Source organism: Vespa mandarinia, chromosome 16 (assembly GCF_050613455.1).
Source record: "Vespa mandarinia isolate Hongniang chromosome 16, ASM5061345v1, whole genome shotgun sequence".
Lineage (NCBI taxonomy): Eukaryota > Metazoa > Arthropoda > Insecta > Hymenoptera > Vespidae > Vespa > Vespa mandarinia.
Window position 1 is genome coordinate 4,647,137 of NC_140825.1, and position 19,114 is coordinate 4,666,250.

At 37.5% G+C, this 19,114-nt stretch overlaps 1 protein-coding gene across 6 annotated transcripts in view; it reads right to left on the bottom strand.

Annotated features, from left to right (window-relative positions):
- dac (dachshund family transcription factor) overlaps positions 1–19,114 on the bottom strand; it is a 227,880-nt gene that overhangs the window by 51,774 nt on the left and 156,992 nt on the right. For all 6 annotated transcript variants that reach the window (XR_004838352.2, XM_085661822.1, XM_085661819.1 and 3 more), the window contains one exon: positions 2,565–2,648. Coding sequence is in view for 5 of the 6 variants with exons in the window: in XM_085661822.1 (XP_085517948.1) it covers positions 2,565–2,648 (84 nt within the window). In the remaining variant the exon portion in view is untranslated. The remainder of the gene's footprint in view (positions 1–2,564; positions 2,649–19,114) is intronic.

Genomic DNA, 19,114 nt, shown 5'->3' on the forward strand with positions numbered 1-19,114 from the left:
ACCGCGAGCGTCCGACCCTGCCAAGTCGTTTTTCCTGCGAATCGAGAGAAAGCGAAGCTACGAATGACGAGAATGTCATGTATATATACATATATACATATATATATATGCTTATATGTATAGGGTGATTCAATAACTATTGCCAAATAAAATGGCTTTTTATTATCTTAAACGAAGAAACGTTTAAGTTCATCCAAAAGAAAGATGCAGTTAATGACAAATGAAAGAATTTCTTCTGTATATATATATATATAAACATATATATATATATGTATGTATGTGTTTTTTATTTTGAATTGTTTATACGATTTCATAGAGAACATATCAATCGTCTTTCCCAGAAGGGATTATATTCCCAAGGAATTATACGAACATGACAATAGTCATTGACTCACCCTGTAGACACGCGCGCGTGTCTACTCGTCTCTCTTTCTCTCTCTCTCTCTCTCTTTTTTTTTCTTTTTCTCTTTTTCCTTTTTTCATTTTTCGTTCACTTCCCGGCATACCCACCAACGAATATATTTTTCATGGGAGAAAACAATGGCTACCGGTGTGTGATTTTTTTATTCGCCGATAAAATTCATTCCTTGATATAACGGGTTGATCCACTTAAAAAACGTCAGGACGAACAACAAAGGATCTCTAAATGTCCCCCTCTCCTCGCTCCTCCGCCCTCTCTCTCTCTCTCTCTCTCTCTCTCTCTCTCACGTTCACTCTTTCCATATAAATCTATCTCTTTTGCTTTTTGGATCATAACACGATGGAGAGAAAAAGACGAAGAAAAATGATGAGAGATAGATAGAGAGAGAGAGAGAGAAAGACAGAGAGAGAGAGAGAGAGAGAGAGAGAGAGGAAGAGGTGTAGGAGTAGGAGTAGGAGTAGGAAGAGTAGGAGTGGAGGGGAAGCATCGCCGGCACGTCACCGAAGGTCTTTTCATTTTTTAATAACAAACGACGAGAACGGGTGAACGGGGCGCACGCTTATTCACGCGTCATTCCACGCGACTTCTACATATTTATCGAGGCTCACGCGCATTGTGTCCGCGTCAAGCGGGACGTCGAGCTTGCTCGCGAAAATTTCGCGATATTGGATTCGAGTATGGCTGTATGTATGTACGCATATATATATATATATATATATATATATATATGTACGTATGCATATAATGTATATATGCATGTAGACATATATATATTTATATATATATATATATATATACACGTGTGTGTGTGTGTGTGTATACATGTATACGAGCGTAAAGCACGTGCAGATTCGTTCGCTCATCCAGTTTTTCTTTTCGTCGAACCGGCAAACCATTCGTTCGTCGATGTACTTTGAAAATCAAAGAACGTGAGATCGAGAGATCGATCATTTTCTAATTTTATGTTTTTAATTAAAAAAAAAAAAAAAAAAAATCCTTGCTCCAGCAGAGAGAAATTCTGATTTCTCTTTTTCGTCTTCTTTTTCTCCTTTCTATTTCCTTTTTTCTTTTTTTCTTTCTTATTTTTCTCACCCTTCTACATTCAATCCTTCTATATGAATTTCATTTTTATAATTAATTTATAATTATCGCAAACGTATGAGTTTAGTTAAATAAAGAATGTTGGTGGATTGTTCCGATTAAAAAAAAAAAAAAGAAAAAGAAAAAAGAAGAGAAACAAATGAAAGGAAAGAATAGAAGAAGAAAAATTTATTTCTAATTCTTATGTATAATTAATTTCCGATATTTGAGCTTTCCTCTTATAATCTTTTAAAAGATGCATGAACCGGATTGGATGGTCAAAACGTTAGACGACTATTCTGTTACGCGTTGACGTCCGATACAAAGTTAGCTGAGCGATCACCGGGTCTGACTTTACTGTCCTTCCTTCCTTCCTTCCTTCCTTCCTTCCTTCCTTCCTTCTATCCTTCCATTAAACGTGCCAAGAGACTAACATAAGACTAAGGAACGAACGAACGTACTAACGAAGGAGTTAACGAAGGAACGAGAACGAACAGTAACGAACGAACGAACGAAGGAAGGAACGGAAGGAATGGAAGTTGGAAAACGAGAAGGATGAAAGACGACGAAGAGTCGCGTTGCAAAGCTTATTCGAGAATAATAGCATCGTGCAACCTAGTACGTAGATCTTGCTTAGACTTTATAACGTGGTTGTCTCTATCTATCCATCCATCTATCTATCTATCTATCCATCCATCCATCCATCTATCTATCTATCTATCTTTCTCTATTCTATCCTCTTGCTGCTCTTCCCTATGGCTTCTTGATTTATCGTCGTGTTAACTCCAGGGTTCGAAATCACTTAGAGAAGATATGTTCGATATATGTGACATCTATGTATGATATATAAATTCTAAAATCTATGGATTATTATAGAAAGAAATGGTAAAATTTTCTTTTTCCTTCTTTTTTTTTCTTTTTTTTTTGCACTTAAAATACGTACGGTAAATGCTGTAATATCAGAAAATATTAATATTATATTATATGTAGGTATAGTGTGTGTGTGTGTGTCTGTGTGTGTTGTTGTGTCAAGGATATTGCATCCTCATCGTTTCCTACTTACCTCGAACTTTTTGCTCGTCCTGAAGCTGCCGTTCTAGGCTGTCCTTCACCTCTCTTTCACGAAGAACGTCCATCTTCAACTCGGCTGTTATTGGGAAAAAAGAAAAAAAAGAGGAATGAAAAGTTAGTGTAAATTTTTACAATGCCATCGGTAAATAATATCTAATATCTATGGACAGTTTGACGTAGCCCCATGTAATATATTCTATAAATTTTGAATAATCGATGTGGATTACACAGGTATACTGGTTAGAATTAATTAGTCCCGAAAATGATGAATTTGAAAATCACTGATGGGAGAGAGAGAGAGAGAGGGAGATAGATAGATAGAGAGTGAGAGAGAGATTCTGACGATAGAGAGGAAGAGAAAGATGATAATGACGGTACTCTCGCGAAGGTCAGATTAATTTGATAATAAGAGAGTCTCGTTCCTATTGGATCCAACCAAAGGATGGGAGGTAGAATATCGTACGGTTGGCTGCTCGGACGATTAAATCCAACGGCGATGGGCAGGCAAGAGAGCTCGCATAGTTACGTTTAATAGAATTGTATTAAGTCGTGGCATTCGTCCTTTTCCTTCTCTCAAGATATAGACTCTCTCTCTCTCTCTCTCTCTCTTTCCTATTCACCTCCCATCTCCTCCTTTCCCATCTCCATCCACTTGATATCTCTCTTTCTCTCTCTCTCTCTCTCTCTTTCTCTCTCTCGCTACGCTTCCAACTTTGAAACTTGGCGTATTCCCATAGGAGCCAGCACGCTAAATTAGCCATTTCGAATCTCGACGACAGTCTCTGAGAAGGAGTCTCGAAATACTCTCTCCGAGAGTCGATTACTACTGTGTCCTTAGAATGAAATTTTCGAACAGCCGATATAATCATAATTCAGGTCGAAATAATTTGTCAGTACTAATTGATGTATCTTTGCTTTGGAATCGATCATAATTAAATTTAACTTAATCGATCATATATATATATATAAATTTAATTATATTTTTCTAATAGATTTAAAAAAAAAAAAATTATTCAAGAGAACTTACAGAATAATATTACGATACAGTTGATTTCTTGCGAATTCAAAATCACTTTTCAGTTGGTAATGCGATAAAACGTTTTTCGGCCTTTCCAAATCGAGCGGGCTAATTCAGTTTGAACGAGAGTTAGTTAGGGGAAGAAAAGTAGAAAGAGAGAGAGAGAGAGAGAGAGAGAGAGAGAGAGACAGAGAATTCACCCCATTTCTCTCCTTTTTTTTCTGCTCGTCTACCTCGTCGAATTACATTGGCTCCGACGCAATGAGCCACGCAGGATATTACGCACGGTCCTTTTCTTTGCGGCTGATAAGTTCCTTCCTAACGTCAGCGATAATTGCCCGATATACCGAGGATAACTTCGTTTGGATAGGTCGTTATTGTAATTTCATATTAGGATATCTGGTTCTTTTTTCTTTTCTCTGACTTTAAATAGACCGAATGAAATGCGAGAAGATAAAAAAAAAAAGAAAGACAGAAAAAAATATTACTCTTATGTATATATGCACATACGTACGTATGTATTATATTATATTATATTATATTATATTATATTATATTATATTATATTATATTATATTATGTACAACATGTATACGTATGTACATATAAAGCCAATAAAATTTAATAAACCATAATGACATATATAGAATCATTATTACTTAACTTAATGATAATAATAATAACAAACTAATCATCAATCTTTTTCCAAGATATCTTCAGTTTATTATTCGTTAAATTATATCTACCTTTAGAATGATAATAAAGTTTACACGTTAACGAGGTACCTCGAGAGACGAAAATTTGGAGCACATGGCATCCATCGAACGAGTCGCGATACGAGGACGCAAAAAGGGTGCGAGTCTTCTCAGTAAGGAGGATAAGAGGAGGAGACGAACAAGGACGAGAAGGTGGAGAGGAGGAAGAAGAGGAGGTAGGAGGTGGAGAACAGAACGATGAGCCTCGGAGAGAAGAGAATCATGTTGGTAGATTAGGTAGGGCCTGCGTCTCAGCAGTCTGGCAGCAATTTGAGAGCGTTTGCGAGGTCCATTAACGGCGGTAACTCTTCACGACCGGCCGCCACGAAGATTCAATTTGAATGCTAACCAGAATAGGAAGTTCGCGCCGAGGCACACGGACTATTATATACTTACATATACATACATACATACATACATACATATATATAAGTCCCATGAACCCCGCCACTCTGTTATTGCCAATTTCGGCGCGTTTCTGTAGCCCACTTTGCGATCGTTTAGATTATCATCTTTCTCGCTCGCTCAGTTGCTTGGTTGTTCGGTTGCTTGCTTCCTTACTTGCTTGCTTGCTTGCTTTCTCTCTTTCATGAGTTATTCCTCTCTTGATCTCTTTCACTCGCACACTTCTCGTTTCCAAGGATAATTGAACTTTATTAGATATCGTCCCTGGAATATCAACCCTTGTATCAACCCCGAGGCCCATTCGAATTGACTTGATTCAGAAACGTTTAACTATCGTCTTATACTTTTTTTCTCCCTTCATCGTTTATCAGTGTTGGCTTATAGAGTCGTCTTGTCTTTTTCATCTTATTATCTCTCTCTCTTTTCTTTTTTAATAAATGAAAATCTTTAAAAAGTTTCCCACGAAGTCTTTTCATACGTCTAATTCAAGTGGTTTTCACCAACTTTCGTTCCTCCTTCACGAATCCCAACGGACAACGCAGTGAGAAGTTCGTCACGATGAAAGAAGAGGAAATCAATTATGCTAGCGTGACATTGAGGGAGAGAGAAAGAGAGAGAGAGAGAGAGAGGGAGAAAGGTAAAATGGTGTTATTGAAATTTGGCCACGGGAACATTAAAATTGTACGAATTAATATTAGCGGCTTTGCTAAGCCAAGAGAAAAAAGCCTTAGAGACCAAAAGAAAAATGTTCACGATCGTAGAAAGTAACGATACGAAAGCTACGCGTTTTATCATTCTAACGTCAATTAGAAGGAACCCTAATCGTGTCTCGGATCATAAATTCAAAATTATATTCCACCGAGTTTGTGCGAATGGGATTTTATGATACGAACGAACGTTCTACCCCTCTTTACTTACAACGAATACATTAGGAATTTAGTTTAATTCAATATCAAATTTCTCCTCAGCTAATCATTTCTCATTAGCACGAAAACAACATTAAGTTATAATTTTAAATAATTTATAACAAACTTTTTTGCATTTCTTTTATGTATATATATATATATATATATATATATATATATATATATATATACATATGTCCAACAACACGTCGAAATCATTTATTATTATCGTTCGTAAGATAAATTCAATCCAATTCTCCGATTTCAAAATCCCCTAGATTTACCAATTAGTGTTTCCTATCGGCGATCCTCGAATTTGGACATTATCGGTGTTTAGAATCGATCGGCGATAATAATTTTCACGCTAACCCGAGCCGCCGCGTCGGCCGCGTTGTAACAATAACGGTGCAACGGAACGTGCATGGTACTGTTACCGAAGCGATTCATGGTTATTGATTAGTATATGGGTGCCAGCAAGAAGACGGTGTTCTGGTTTGCGGGGGTAAGGGGTGGCGGAGGGAGGGAGGGGGAGGGTTGAAGGCTGGCTTGGGACTCGAGGGGGGAAAAGGGGAGGATCGACGTTGGCGGCGGGGATAGGTAATGGGGGGATATGGGGAGATGGAAGGTTGAGGGCAGCCTAGGGTAGGGTAGGGTAAGGTAGGGCTGACGAGGGGAGGGAAAGGGGTGGCTTGTATAGCGTTCACATCCCCGGAGGGCTTGTACGACGTCGTGTACACGTATATGGCTTATACCCAAGTGCGCTAAGATATTCGCATGGCCCCGAGGCCACCCTCAGAAACAACAATGTCAACTTACCCGCCGTGCCCTGCAATCGTTTGAATAGTATAATGTAGTTTTCGTGTTACGCTGTCGATTCCTCTCACTCTCAAAGCCGAAACCTCCATCCCCACTAACCACTAAAATTTATGAAACACTTACATAGAAGATTTCTTTACTTGTGAGTTTCTTATATTCGTTCATATATATATTTCTTTTTCTTACGATATAAATCTTTAATATACGACATAAAAATTAGATTAAAATTTATTATATTCAAGAATATATATATATATATATATGTATACGAAATTGCTTAATGTTTCTTCGCAATTCAATTTTAACGGATCAAGAACGGCAATAAAGCGTCGTGCATGGAATTAACCCGTAGGATTATTTCGAGAATTTACAACTTAGGGTACTCTCTCTCTCTCTCTCTCTTTCTCGTATGAGAGTGTATGCGCGCGCGCACGATACCAGTTAGGTGAATCTTATTTGCATAGCTTCCGACAGATTCCTTCGTGGAAATTAGAATTTCGAAGATGCGCCGCCGGCTGCGGAATAGCGTTTTCTTCGAATCACGCAGCCCGCTAATTAATTTTCTAAGAGATATTAGATAGACGAATAAGGTTTAAGTGGTAGTAGTACGTTTAGTTGTACGTAGACGTTACGTTGGCGTTGTATAGTTCGGTGGCATTGGACTTTCATAAATTTCCCGATCCTAATCCCGATTAATCTCCATGTTGCACTATTTGCCTAAGGCTCGATTTGAGAAGAGACAGAATAAGAGAACTGAAGCCTATAATATTCGCCGGTGGAGTTTGGGAGGTGAGAGAGAAGGAAGAAAAGGAGGAAGAAGAGGAGGAGGAGGGAGCAAGCGAGGACCGAGAGAATATTATTGTTTCTACCCTTGAATATTATAGTCGAATAACGATTAAGTGTACATTGGAAAGTTCGACCATGTCCTAAGGGCATGGACCTTACCTCTAATACTCGTGGAACTTGAATTGTCTACAAAGATCATCCTATTTATCATTATTGATTTTTATAAATATATCCTTTGAATTGACAAATCGCAATAATTTAATTAATTAATCTTTAAATAACATTGCAAAATTATTTTCATTAAATTTCTCTCGATTACGTATCTTTTGATCGTTTAGACACCTTTCTCTTTCTCTCTCTCTCTCTCTCTTATTTCATCAAAATAGATTTGACTTTGACTCGGTGCAAAAACGAAGACAATAGTTATCCCATGCGGATTACAGTCCTTGGCTAAGGACTACAAGGGTTTCCCTCCTGCGGGATTTAAGACGGACTTAGCTCTTGTTCCGGTCGCTGACCACTTTGCCTCCCATTAACCATTAACGGATCTAACGAAAATAGGATTAGATCGCAAGCTAGCGGAGGAGCTCGGCTCTAAAACTACTGACGTTCATAGTCGGCATCGGGTTTCTTGCCCGGAGCAACCCGAACGAACGGATTATCGAAACTTCTTATTCCTTCTTCTTACGTCTCCTATGCTTTTGTAACTAATGATTATCATATCTTAGAACTCTGTTCTCCATCGTGGATTACAAAAAAAAAAGAAAAAGCAAAAAAAATAGAAAAGAAAATTAATATATGGTACGATATCTTATCTTACATAAATTACGTTAATAAAGAGTTATGATTACTTTTAATAGATCCTAATTTCTCATATTAGACGTCAATTCCATCATTACGATTTTATGATCAATGTAACATCATTTACAATGAATATATATCATCATACTGTATGATCGCAAAGTTTCTTAGTCGAAACGATTAAAATGTGATGGTAGAAGAGTTGCCCTATCGTTACGAGTAAAAAGAAAGACAAAAGAAGAGGACAAAAGAGAAATAGAAAAAAAGAGAAAATAAAAACTAAAAAGGAAGAAAAAAATAGTTTCGATATCTCGACGAGGTCGCGAGAAATCTCGCTAGAGGAGAGAGAGAGAGAGAGAGAGAGAGAGAGAGAGAGAGACCGTGGTCCGTCGTCGTTCGAACTCGCTGGGAGATACGGTGAAGAGCGTTTTCGCGTTTCAAGATAATCCTTACTTCGGGAAGGGGGACCTCCGGGATATCTTCTCGGAGTTATTACACTAGCTTCACGACAACGACAACGATTTCGAAACTAAACAACTGTCAGCTATTCCCGATAATAATTAGTACTCTTTTACTTATTACCAGTGATTCTGTAGACATACAGAATTATTTTATCTAATCCATTAAATTATCTTAAGTGTAAAAGATTATTATTATGCAAATATATACATACATATATATATATATATATATATATATATGCATACATGTGTGTATAAATATATGATTTTGTAGGATTTCGAAAAAGTTTATAAAGAGAGAGAGAGAGAGAGAAAGAGAGAGAGGTTTCTATCGTGACTTCCCATCGAGTGGCAGGAGATCGAAATGATCGTCGCGTTGTAACAAAATATTCGCTACGCGGGGCAATAAACGGCGTCGTTAACGACATAGTGTGTTCTTTCCTTCCTCCTCCCTTTTCCTCCACAACCTCCTCCTTCTCCTCCTCTTCCTCCTCTTTCTTCTTCTTCTTCTTCTTCTCTTCCATCTCTTTTGCCTCTTTCCTCTCTCGCGTGGCCTTTACTACTGCCCTTTTATTGCCGGTAAATTACACGCTTTATTCGTGCGCGCGACGACTCGAAAGCAAACTATATAATTGAACGGTAGTTAAAACTGCGGTAGGTCAAGTTTTTCCTTTTTTGTTTTTCACTTCCCGATATTATCTCTGCTTTTTCTCTATTATTTTTTTTTTCCTTCCTTTCCTTTTTTTCCTCGCATGTTTTTCTTCGTTTATCACGCTTCTTTTCCCTTTCTTTTTTCTCTTGTTTTTTTTCTTTTCTCCTTTTTCCTCCTTTTCAATTTTAAATTTCTTCGAATTCATATAGGCCGACCGATACATACGAATTAATGATCGATACCATATGGAGGAGAGAAAGATAAAAAGAAACAAAAGAAAAGAAAAAAGAAACAAAAGAAAAGAAAAAAGAAATGAGAAACAAAAAAATCGATAGACTCGTTAAAGAAGAAAGAACAAAGTGAATAAAGAAAGAACCAAAGAAATCAAATATTACTGAACATCGCTTAAATTACATGTAAGAATGAAAAAAAAAAAGAAACAAAAAAAGAAAATATATATATATATAAATTTATTGCAATTCTTTCTCAATACTATTCTTTCTCCTGCTTGAGTTGTTATTCTGTTCTTGTTTTTTTTTCTTTTTTTTTTTTTCATTTTTTTTTTCTTGTTTTTTTTTTCATTATGCATTCATTTTTACGATTCGAAGAAACATTGTGAGCTATAAAGCAGACTTTGTACCAACGTTACCATACGATTTTCCTCTTTAAGAGAGCCATTATCGCACACGGGGAAACGATTCTGAGAAGTCCACGAGTTGAATTGCGAGAATGAGAGAGAGAAAAAAGAAAGAGAGAGAGAGAGAGAGAATGAGAGAAAGAGAAAGATACTTAGATAGATAGAGAGACACTGAAATACCTAAGAAGAATGACGGCGACGAGCACACAACAGTGGTACTTAAATACAAGGCGGTGATAAAATCCACAGAAGGACAAAGTCGACGAGGAGAAGAAAGAGAGAATGGAAAAAAAGATTCGCAAAGCAGGTTGTCCCTCTTCCTTCTCCTCCACCTCCTCCTATTTCCCATCCTCCTCCTCCTACTCCTTCTCATCCTCAGCTACGTCGGTCGCGAATGCTCGTAAATTTTCGCTTTATAATCGTCGCAGATGCGAAATTACCGTAGACCAAAGGGATTTCTTTTTCATGGAAAGAACCCGAGAGAGAGAGAGAGAGAGAGAGAGAGAGAGAGACAGTCTGGCCGGTTTTGTTACTTAATTTCAAGCTGCTCTCTCTTTCTCTTTCTCTCTCTGTCTTACACACGTTTGATACAAAACAAAGCTATTCTCCTACTCACCCGATGTTCTTTTTCTTTCTTTCTTTCTTTCTTACCTCTTTTTTTATTTTTTATCTTTTTTTGTCTCAAGGAAGAGGATCGATGTCTTCTCGATCGTTAAATTGGAGATTTACGTGATGTCTCTACGTAAAATAGGGGATGGTGGGGAAAGAAAGAGAGAAAGAGAGAGAGAGAGAGGGGTGAGAAGAAGGAGGGTGTCCGAAGAGGGTGGTTTATCGTTCTGGCTTTTTCCTAGGATACTCTCTCTCTCTCTCTCTCTCTCTCTCTCTCTCTGTCATCGTATTCTTACACACCGGAAAGACAACAGCCTACACGCGGGATTACGCGGGTTTATCTTAGCACGGAAATCACAACAAGCCGATCGGTGTCATTAATATCGCTTGAATTTTATTGTTAAGCAGTGTCGTTACGTTGAGAGACGTGTCGTGTCGTTCGTATACGATCATTTTCTAAAATTTTTCATCGTTAACTTTCTTCTTCTTCTTCTTCTTCTTCTTCTTCTTCGTCTTTTTCAACTTACTATACTTATGTTACAAACATATGCACGTACGTGGGTACATTAAAACATGAAATTGTTTATAGGAATGTAGCCAGTGAAACATTGCGTTGATAAAATGTAGGCACATGAAAGTGTTGATATAATCAATTTCTTTTTAATTTAATTTTCTAATCCACGTTATGGAGAGAGAGAGAGAGAGAGAGGGAGAGAGAGATTTTTTCTCTGCTTTTTTTATCTTAACTATCTCTCTCTCTCGCTCTCTCTTTCTATGTATATATAAATGTATATATATTCTACTTTTATTGTTAAATAAATAATCGAGCGGTATATGTTCGAAGCGTTAAGAGTGTAATTTATTATCCAGCCGGACGCCATTCGATGCTTTGTCCTCGCTCTTAAATTCTTTACTCTCTTCATCCTTCTCTTTTTCTCACCTTCGAAGTACCAAAGAAAAAGAGAGAGAGAGAGAGAGAGAGAGAGAGAGAGATAGAGGGAGAGAGATAAAGAAAAAGAAAGAAAGAGCCCGTTTATTCTCCGTTTTCAACTCTTTCTTCTTCTTCTTCTTCTTCTTCTTCTTTTCTTTCCCTCTTAGAGAAGTCCAACCTAAAAAAGCAAGTAGTAGGTGTTCTCTCTACGAAGGAGCTCGAGAAAAAGAAAAGGATAAAGCAGCACCAGCAACAGCATCAGCAGCACCAACGGTATCAGCAACAGCATAAGCAGCACCAGTACCAGCAACAGCAGCAACAGCATCGACATCAGCATCACTACCACCAGCACCATCATCATCATTACCACCATCACCATCACCATCAACACCATCACCAACAACACCACCAACACCAACAAGAACAACGACAACAGTGAGACTCGAGATTCTCTTTGGTGGCTTATGCTAAGAGAAACTCCAGTGGTTTCTTTAATTGACGATTCGCTGCGTTCCAAGTTCGGTTTTGTGCCCTTAGAAAGGTGGTAAACGACAACGAGTCGGTGGCTACATCGTATTGTCTCGCACTTTTATTCCTACTTTTCTTTCTGGAGCTCCGGGATGCTGTAATTGTGGGCAAATGTGTTTGTGCTTGAATATGTATCTGTGCGTATGCATATATATGTGTATGTGTGTATGTATGTACGTAAAGGATGGTGATCTCGAATGCATATCTCTTATGTCTTGGTGAATACTATTTCTTTCTTTCTTTCTCTCTCTCTCTTTTTCTCTTTCTTTTTTAGGTTACTCTTCGCGGCAGGGTGTAACGAGTAACACAACGGGGCCACCCTGACCTGAACGTCGAGATGTCCCATTAAAGAACGTTCGTTTCTTTTTCGATACACCAGAATGCCGACTCTCTCTCTATGTACACTAGTACACGGGGCAACCTTAAAAGACCTTACTATTCTTACTTAGCTTATATTCCTCGCCGTACGTGACAAATACATTTTTATGATTTTTCTCTTTCTTTATTTTTTTTTTCTTTTTTTTTCTTTCTTTTTTATTTATTTTTTTTATCTTTTAACTTTTCTCTTAGGTGGCTTCCCTCTCACGATCAATGTGATAATCGTTTTTTGAATGAAATTAAATAGCCGTCAGTATTTATATAAGAGGACGAAATCAATGATTATTGTTTTGTATATATTATCTTTTTACTATATCGAAAATATTTAACAATTTTCATGAAATTTCTATTATAATTTTTCCTTTTACTCTCTTTTCTTTCTTTTTCTTCGTCTTCTTCTTCTTTCTTCTTTTTCAATTAATTCCCCTCCCCCCATTTTCCTATATATATGAAAGGAAAAAAAAAAAAGAAAAAACATTGAGTTGGCGTTATCATTAATGTTCTACGTAACATGAAACATTTTTCACGTTTCATATTTACTGAGAGCTTCACAAAATCGTTGAATCCTTCAAGGTTGGTTAGGTGTTACTCGATACTCGTGAGTCACGGATCAAACTACGCTCGACAATTTGTAATCGATGCACGCCTAAGGCTTCCGAGTTACGAACGACGTATATAAAAAGTAAAGAGTGACGTGCTCGGAAAAAAATCGAAACGATGAAACGTTGTCCAGTTTCCGTTGGATGAGTCTTTCTCTTTCTATCTCTCTCTCTCTCTCTCTCTCTCTCTCTCTCTCTCTTTTTTTTCCTTATAATACTAAATTATTATTCATATTGATTACACGACCAAGTAGGAGATATTTCTCAAAGATATTAAATAAGTAAGTAACGTAACGTATGTATCTATGTAAATATCTATCTTTTTTTCTTTGTCTTTCTTTCTTTCTTCTTTCTTTTTTTTGTTTTCCTTCGTTCTTTCCTTTATCACCCTCCCTCTCTCTCTCTCTCTCTCTCCCTAATTTATTTCCCTCAAATTTTTCTTCGAACTTAACTACGAAACATTTCCTTACGAACAGAAGAATCTACTATCTCCCGTACGTGGACCGACCACCATTGGTACGAGGCACTCGAGGGTAATTAAATATCTGTGGACCTGAGTGGTGTATACGCCGCCCAATGCGCTACCTTAACGATTGTCTCTGGGTCAGAGGTCACGCACGCACACACCAACTGCGTTCCAGAGTCTTTCTCGTCGATGTATAATGCGAGAACGGTCAGGAACGACGATTACTGCTGGCACGAAGAATAGCATGGGAACTATTATGCTTATTAAGGTAGAAAGTAATAAATTATAGGCGGCTAATAATGGGAACGGGGCGAGAGACGTAATTGATGTACGCGGAGGAAGTCGTTCGGCGACTGCCTTCTTCTCTCTCTTCTCCGAGAGAAAGAGAGAAAGAGAGAGACGATTCTCGATTCTAATAACAACCCGAACAATCGTTTCTTTCCTACAAAGAGAAATCCACAGTTTCAGATTTCTCTATAATAATCTCATTTAAATAAGTTATTGAACATATTCTTTTTTTTTTCTTTTTTTTCTTTTTCCATCGAAAGAACAATATTATGAGATCCGAAATATTTTTCTACGTAGATAATCCAACATTTTTTTTCCCCTTTGAAAATTTCCCTTTAACATTATCTTAACAAGATGATACTCGGTTATACCTACACATCGAATGAAATTTTATTCGTGCGATAAATCAATCTTACAAAGATCGTCGTAAAGCATCTTTTCTATGTAACTATCTATCGATGAAATACGTTCCTCTTTTAACGGATACAAATAAAACTGGTTGTTGTTTCGACGAATCACCGTAGATATTTGACGGGTGATAAAGAGAGAGAGAGAGAGAGAGAGAGAGAGAGAGAGATCTTGGCTATACGTTTATATCGTAATACGTGGTTTCTAACGCGTAAAGACTAAACTTCGTTGTCGTATTCCGAAGCTAATAAACCGATTTCGGTCTTAATTAAAGAGACTAAGACTGTAGGCACTAATTAAAGCAAACATCCGGCCCCAGAGTAAAACCACACGAAGATAACGTTGATGACCTCGAAGATAAAAGGAAGTATAACGAGTAAAACGATATTTTCCTATTGACGGAAAAGGAAAAAAGAAAACAACAAAAAAAAAAGAAAAGAAAAGAAAAGAGAAAGAGAAAAAGAAAACGTAAGAAAATATATATTTTATACAAAAAAAACAAAAAAAAAAGAAAAAAAACAAACGATATTTTATAACAAATAAAAGAATTAAATGTATGAAAAGAAGCTATGGTAGGTTGTTATCGACGATGAAATAACAAGTAGAAGCAAATAGAAAAGAGTCTCTTTCGTAGGAGAGAGTAGAGAAAGAGACAGAGAGAGAGAAAGAGAGAGAGAAAAGAGAGAATAAAAAAAAGTATGTGGCATCGATACACGTGTGCGTATATAGTTTGCACGATAATGGCTACTCGCCGGGCCGATATAGAGATAGCCTCGGTTAGGCTCACCTCTCCGTTCAGGAAGAAGAGAGGGCGGGAGGGTCGTCGCTTGGCAGGGTTAAGCATAAATCAATCAGAGCGCGTTCATATCGGCGAACAGAGAGGAAGAGAGAGAGAGAGAGAGAGAGAGAGAGAGAGAGAGAGAGAGAGAGAGAAAGAGAGAGAAATAGAAAGAGATGGTATAAACTTTTTTTAACGATTTAAAGATTCACGATAGATTTCCATAGATACGAAGAAAATACGACACACGAATATTTTTTAATACAACAAACGATTTTTATAAATTTTCTCAAAGCACTTTATGATAATAAAAAATTATCAATTCTTACTTCTTCATTATTTCTCAAAAGAAAACTTGATTGAGTATTGGATATAAAAATAGATTTGAATATGCATATATACGTGGATATTTACGTATGTACATAGATATGTTGATTGTATAGAAATTTCTCTGTGTAGAATTGTTCGAAAAGATTTTGCAAACTCACGAGAGATTATCGAAGAATAAGGCAGCATCCTGGTACGTTTTTCAAGGTATACGAGAGAGCTAGCTAGCCAGATAGCCACCTAGTCAGTCCAACGAGAGGAGGATCGTTGTGGCTCGCGGTAATAGGATTTCACGTAAGCAGCCTCCCAAGCGGGGAACCAAAAATCGGAGGTGGACTAACTTTATGGGGAGACTCCTCGATCCTGGAGAAGGAGGAAGAAAGAAAGAGAGAGAGAGAGAGGCTGGTGGTGGCCTAAGGAACGAGAAAAAGAGAGGAAGAAGGATGGAAAAACTCGAGAGGAGAGAAAATAAGCAAAAGAAAAAGAAAAAGAGACAGAGAGAGAGAAAGAGAGAGAGAGAGAGAGAGAAGACGTTGGGCCTCTACAATTTTAATTAACCAGGTACCGGGTAGCCGATCGCGATCGAATCGGGTGCACGATCTACAAGGAATCTACATAAGATCCTCCACTCGCGGCTACAACTCAATCCCCTCTTTATATTCCACTGCGGAGCCTTTAACCGGGCCTTATAGTGGCCTACGTGGGTCCCTCTTCGATACGATGCTCGCACAATTCGCGTTCTCTCTCTCTCTCTCTCTCTCTTTCTTTCTCTCTGTGTCTTTCTCTCTCACTCTTTTATCCTCATCTTATCTGGTCAAGGATCGAAGATAGCAAGCTCTTCTCTTGCGCAGCATCCGGCCGGCTCATATTGTCCCTCTTGGTGCAGCGTTAACTTATCAGGACTCTTCGATTTTCGATTTCTCTCTCTCTCTCTCTCTCTCTCTCTCTCTCTTTCTTTCTCTCTGTCTCTCTGTCTCTCTCTTTCTGTCTTTTGTCTCTCTGTTCTTTCTTTTTTCCTTACGTTCCTTCGCAGGCTACGCACGAAGACTCAAGTCATTATCCTGAAGCAACTTACTCTTTATATATATATATATATATATGTATATATATATATATCTGTATATGTATGTATGTATATGTGTGTGTGTGTATGTGTGTGTTTCTAAAAGAGAAAGAGAAAGAGAGGAGATAGGGGAAAACATAAATTGGAGGTAAAAGTCCAGAGACGATGGAGAATTGTTCTCGCGACAACGCGCTTCTATTAACGATCTCCACCCGGTATTCTCCCCTTTTCGTGTAACGAGGAAAGAGAGAGAGAAAGAGAAAGAGAGAGTTCACGGAATAGCAAGGGATTATCTTTGCAAGAGAAAGAGAAAGAAAGAGCGAGAGAGAGAGAGAGAGAGAGAGAGAGAGTAAATCCGTTTAGGACGAAGACAAAGAGAAGACATTGAACGATCTATCATAGATAGGTATCTTTCGATACATAAATTCCATATACAGTTAATTAGACAAACCCGTTGGTATATAATGATAAAATAATATATATAGTACTAATTAACAATAAATGTCGATAAATCATCGATAAAGAAGCTTTTCGAGCTTATTATTATCAAATAATACAATGATTAAGCTATTGATGAAAACTTTTCTAACTCGTCGTTTCGCGCGAAAAACATCTTGTCTATTATATAGAACTATCGTATTCTTTTCTCTCTCTCTCTCTCTCTCTCTCTCTCTCTCTTTCTTTCTCTTTCTTTCTCTTTCTTTCTTGTAGTAGGTATAGACGCACAACGAAGGACTGGTAACGCGATAGCAGCCGTATGTAAACCCATCTGGTGTAAAACGAGCTGCTGGCTCGTTCGAGTATTAAATCGGCCCCTCTCTTCTAACTCTCTTTCCGATTCTTTCGCTCCCTTTCCGCTTCCCGCCCTTTTCCTTTGCTTCGATAGCATATACGTATATAAAGACACTGTAAGAAAAAGAGTGAGAGAGAGAGAGAGAGAGAGAGAGAGATCTGTTAAGCCAGCCAGCAATAACAACGCCTTGCATTCTTGGCTTAACGTCGCAACGAGGTCGAGATGAACTCGTTAGCATTCACGTGTCCAAAGTAACCGACTCGCGTCCGCGCCTTAACCTCCCCTCACCTCTCTTAGCCAAGTGTCCCTTCGTATTAAATTCCGAATCTCTCTCTCTCTCTCTCTCTCTCTCTCTCTTTCTTTGTCTCTGTCTCTCTCTCTCTTTTACTCCTGATGGCAAGCGAAGGAGTCGTAGAACAAAGGGTAGGATGTTCGAGAGTTTCGACGAAGGTGATCTCCTTTCGATAATGCAAACATCCTCCTACTCCTACTTCTCCTGTTCTCTCTTTTTCTCTTCTTTCTACGATTTTGCATTTATGTGTGTGTGTGTGTGTGTGTGTGTGTGTGCATAAGTATGTTTTTCTTTTTTCGCAAAGGATAAAAAGTCATCGACTTCTGACCTTTACGATAATTTTATTTTTCCATTCTTTTTACCTTTATCTTTCTTCTTAATCCTCTTATCAATCCTTTTTGTTTTTTCGTTTCGACTTGTAATTGAAAAGAAAAAAAAAAAAGAAGAAAAAGAAGAAGAAATCTTTGTTAAAAAAGATACTACCGATAATTACCGTAGATACACGACAACTTTTTCATAATGACGATCAGTTTAATAATATCAATTGTTATAAAACAATCATCTAATTAGTTTAGCTGGTACCAGTACTTTTCTTTCGTTTGTTTGTTTGTTTCTTTCGAATCTTCTTCTCGTTCACCATAGAAGGAAGAAAAAAGAGAGAGAGAGAGAGAGAGAGAGAGAGAGAAAGATAGAATGAGAGAGTGGGGGTGGTTGGTTAAGCGTCTCGTAGCGGCCGGCCACGATGCCTGGCATTCCTACCGTTAAAGCTGGCGAACGCATTAGTTAACGGCCCTGAAAATGACACTTTGTATCGGCTAATGGGTAATTAAAGTCCCGGGGTTACGTTTCGGTTGGAATTTATTAAACGCCGACCACAATGTACACACCGACGCTAGGCCGACACACTCGGTTATCGGAACTCGTGTTTATGGAGGTGCCTCCAACCTTAAAACGTTTGCCAAAATTTCTGGATAAGCCGCAGAGACGATTCGAAGCTCGCCATCGAGGGAGAATTGTCTGATGGAAAGAGTATCAAAAGGGGGATGAAAAAGATGGTAGAAACCTAGAAAGAGAGAGAAAGAGAGAAAGAGAGAGAGATTGAGAGATTGGAATGGACAGTAATCGTGCTTTTGCTTAATTATATTAGAATGTATTGGGAACAATGTGAATGATATGGAAAAGAAAACACATCGAGATAATTATTAAAAAATGAATTTATCGATTGTCTAAGGAATATATATTTTTTTCTACAAGGAGCAATCCAAGTATTGAATTGTAAAGAGAATGAATAATAAAATGAGTTTAAGAAATGTATATATATATATATATATATATATATATATATGTATATATATATATATATTACAATCTTTTCTTACTGTCCATTCAGGAACTCGAGTGGTGCAAGTCGATTCATTCCAATTTCAAGCGACGATCCAACCTAATTTTATATCTATTGTATGTATATCGTATTATTATATTGAAATAGACGGAAACGAGACGAGAATAATCAGATTAGATTTGGATGATTTATTTATTTCAGATATTTGCGTGTATGTGTATGTTTATATACATGTTGGATAATTCAAACAATGTGAAGTAGTAAATAATTTGTAGTTTTTCTCTTTTTTTTTTTTCTTGTTTCTTGACAGTCATTGCATGATAATCGTTAAATACTAAATATATTAAGGGGGAAAGAGAAAAGAAGAAAGAGAAATAGAGAGAGAGAGAGAAAGAGAGGGAGAGAGGGAGAGAGAGAGAGTAAAAAATTGATAGAAAGAAATAGAGAAAATTATTATAAACGAAATATATAATGTAATTATATGATAAGAAGATAATTTAATCC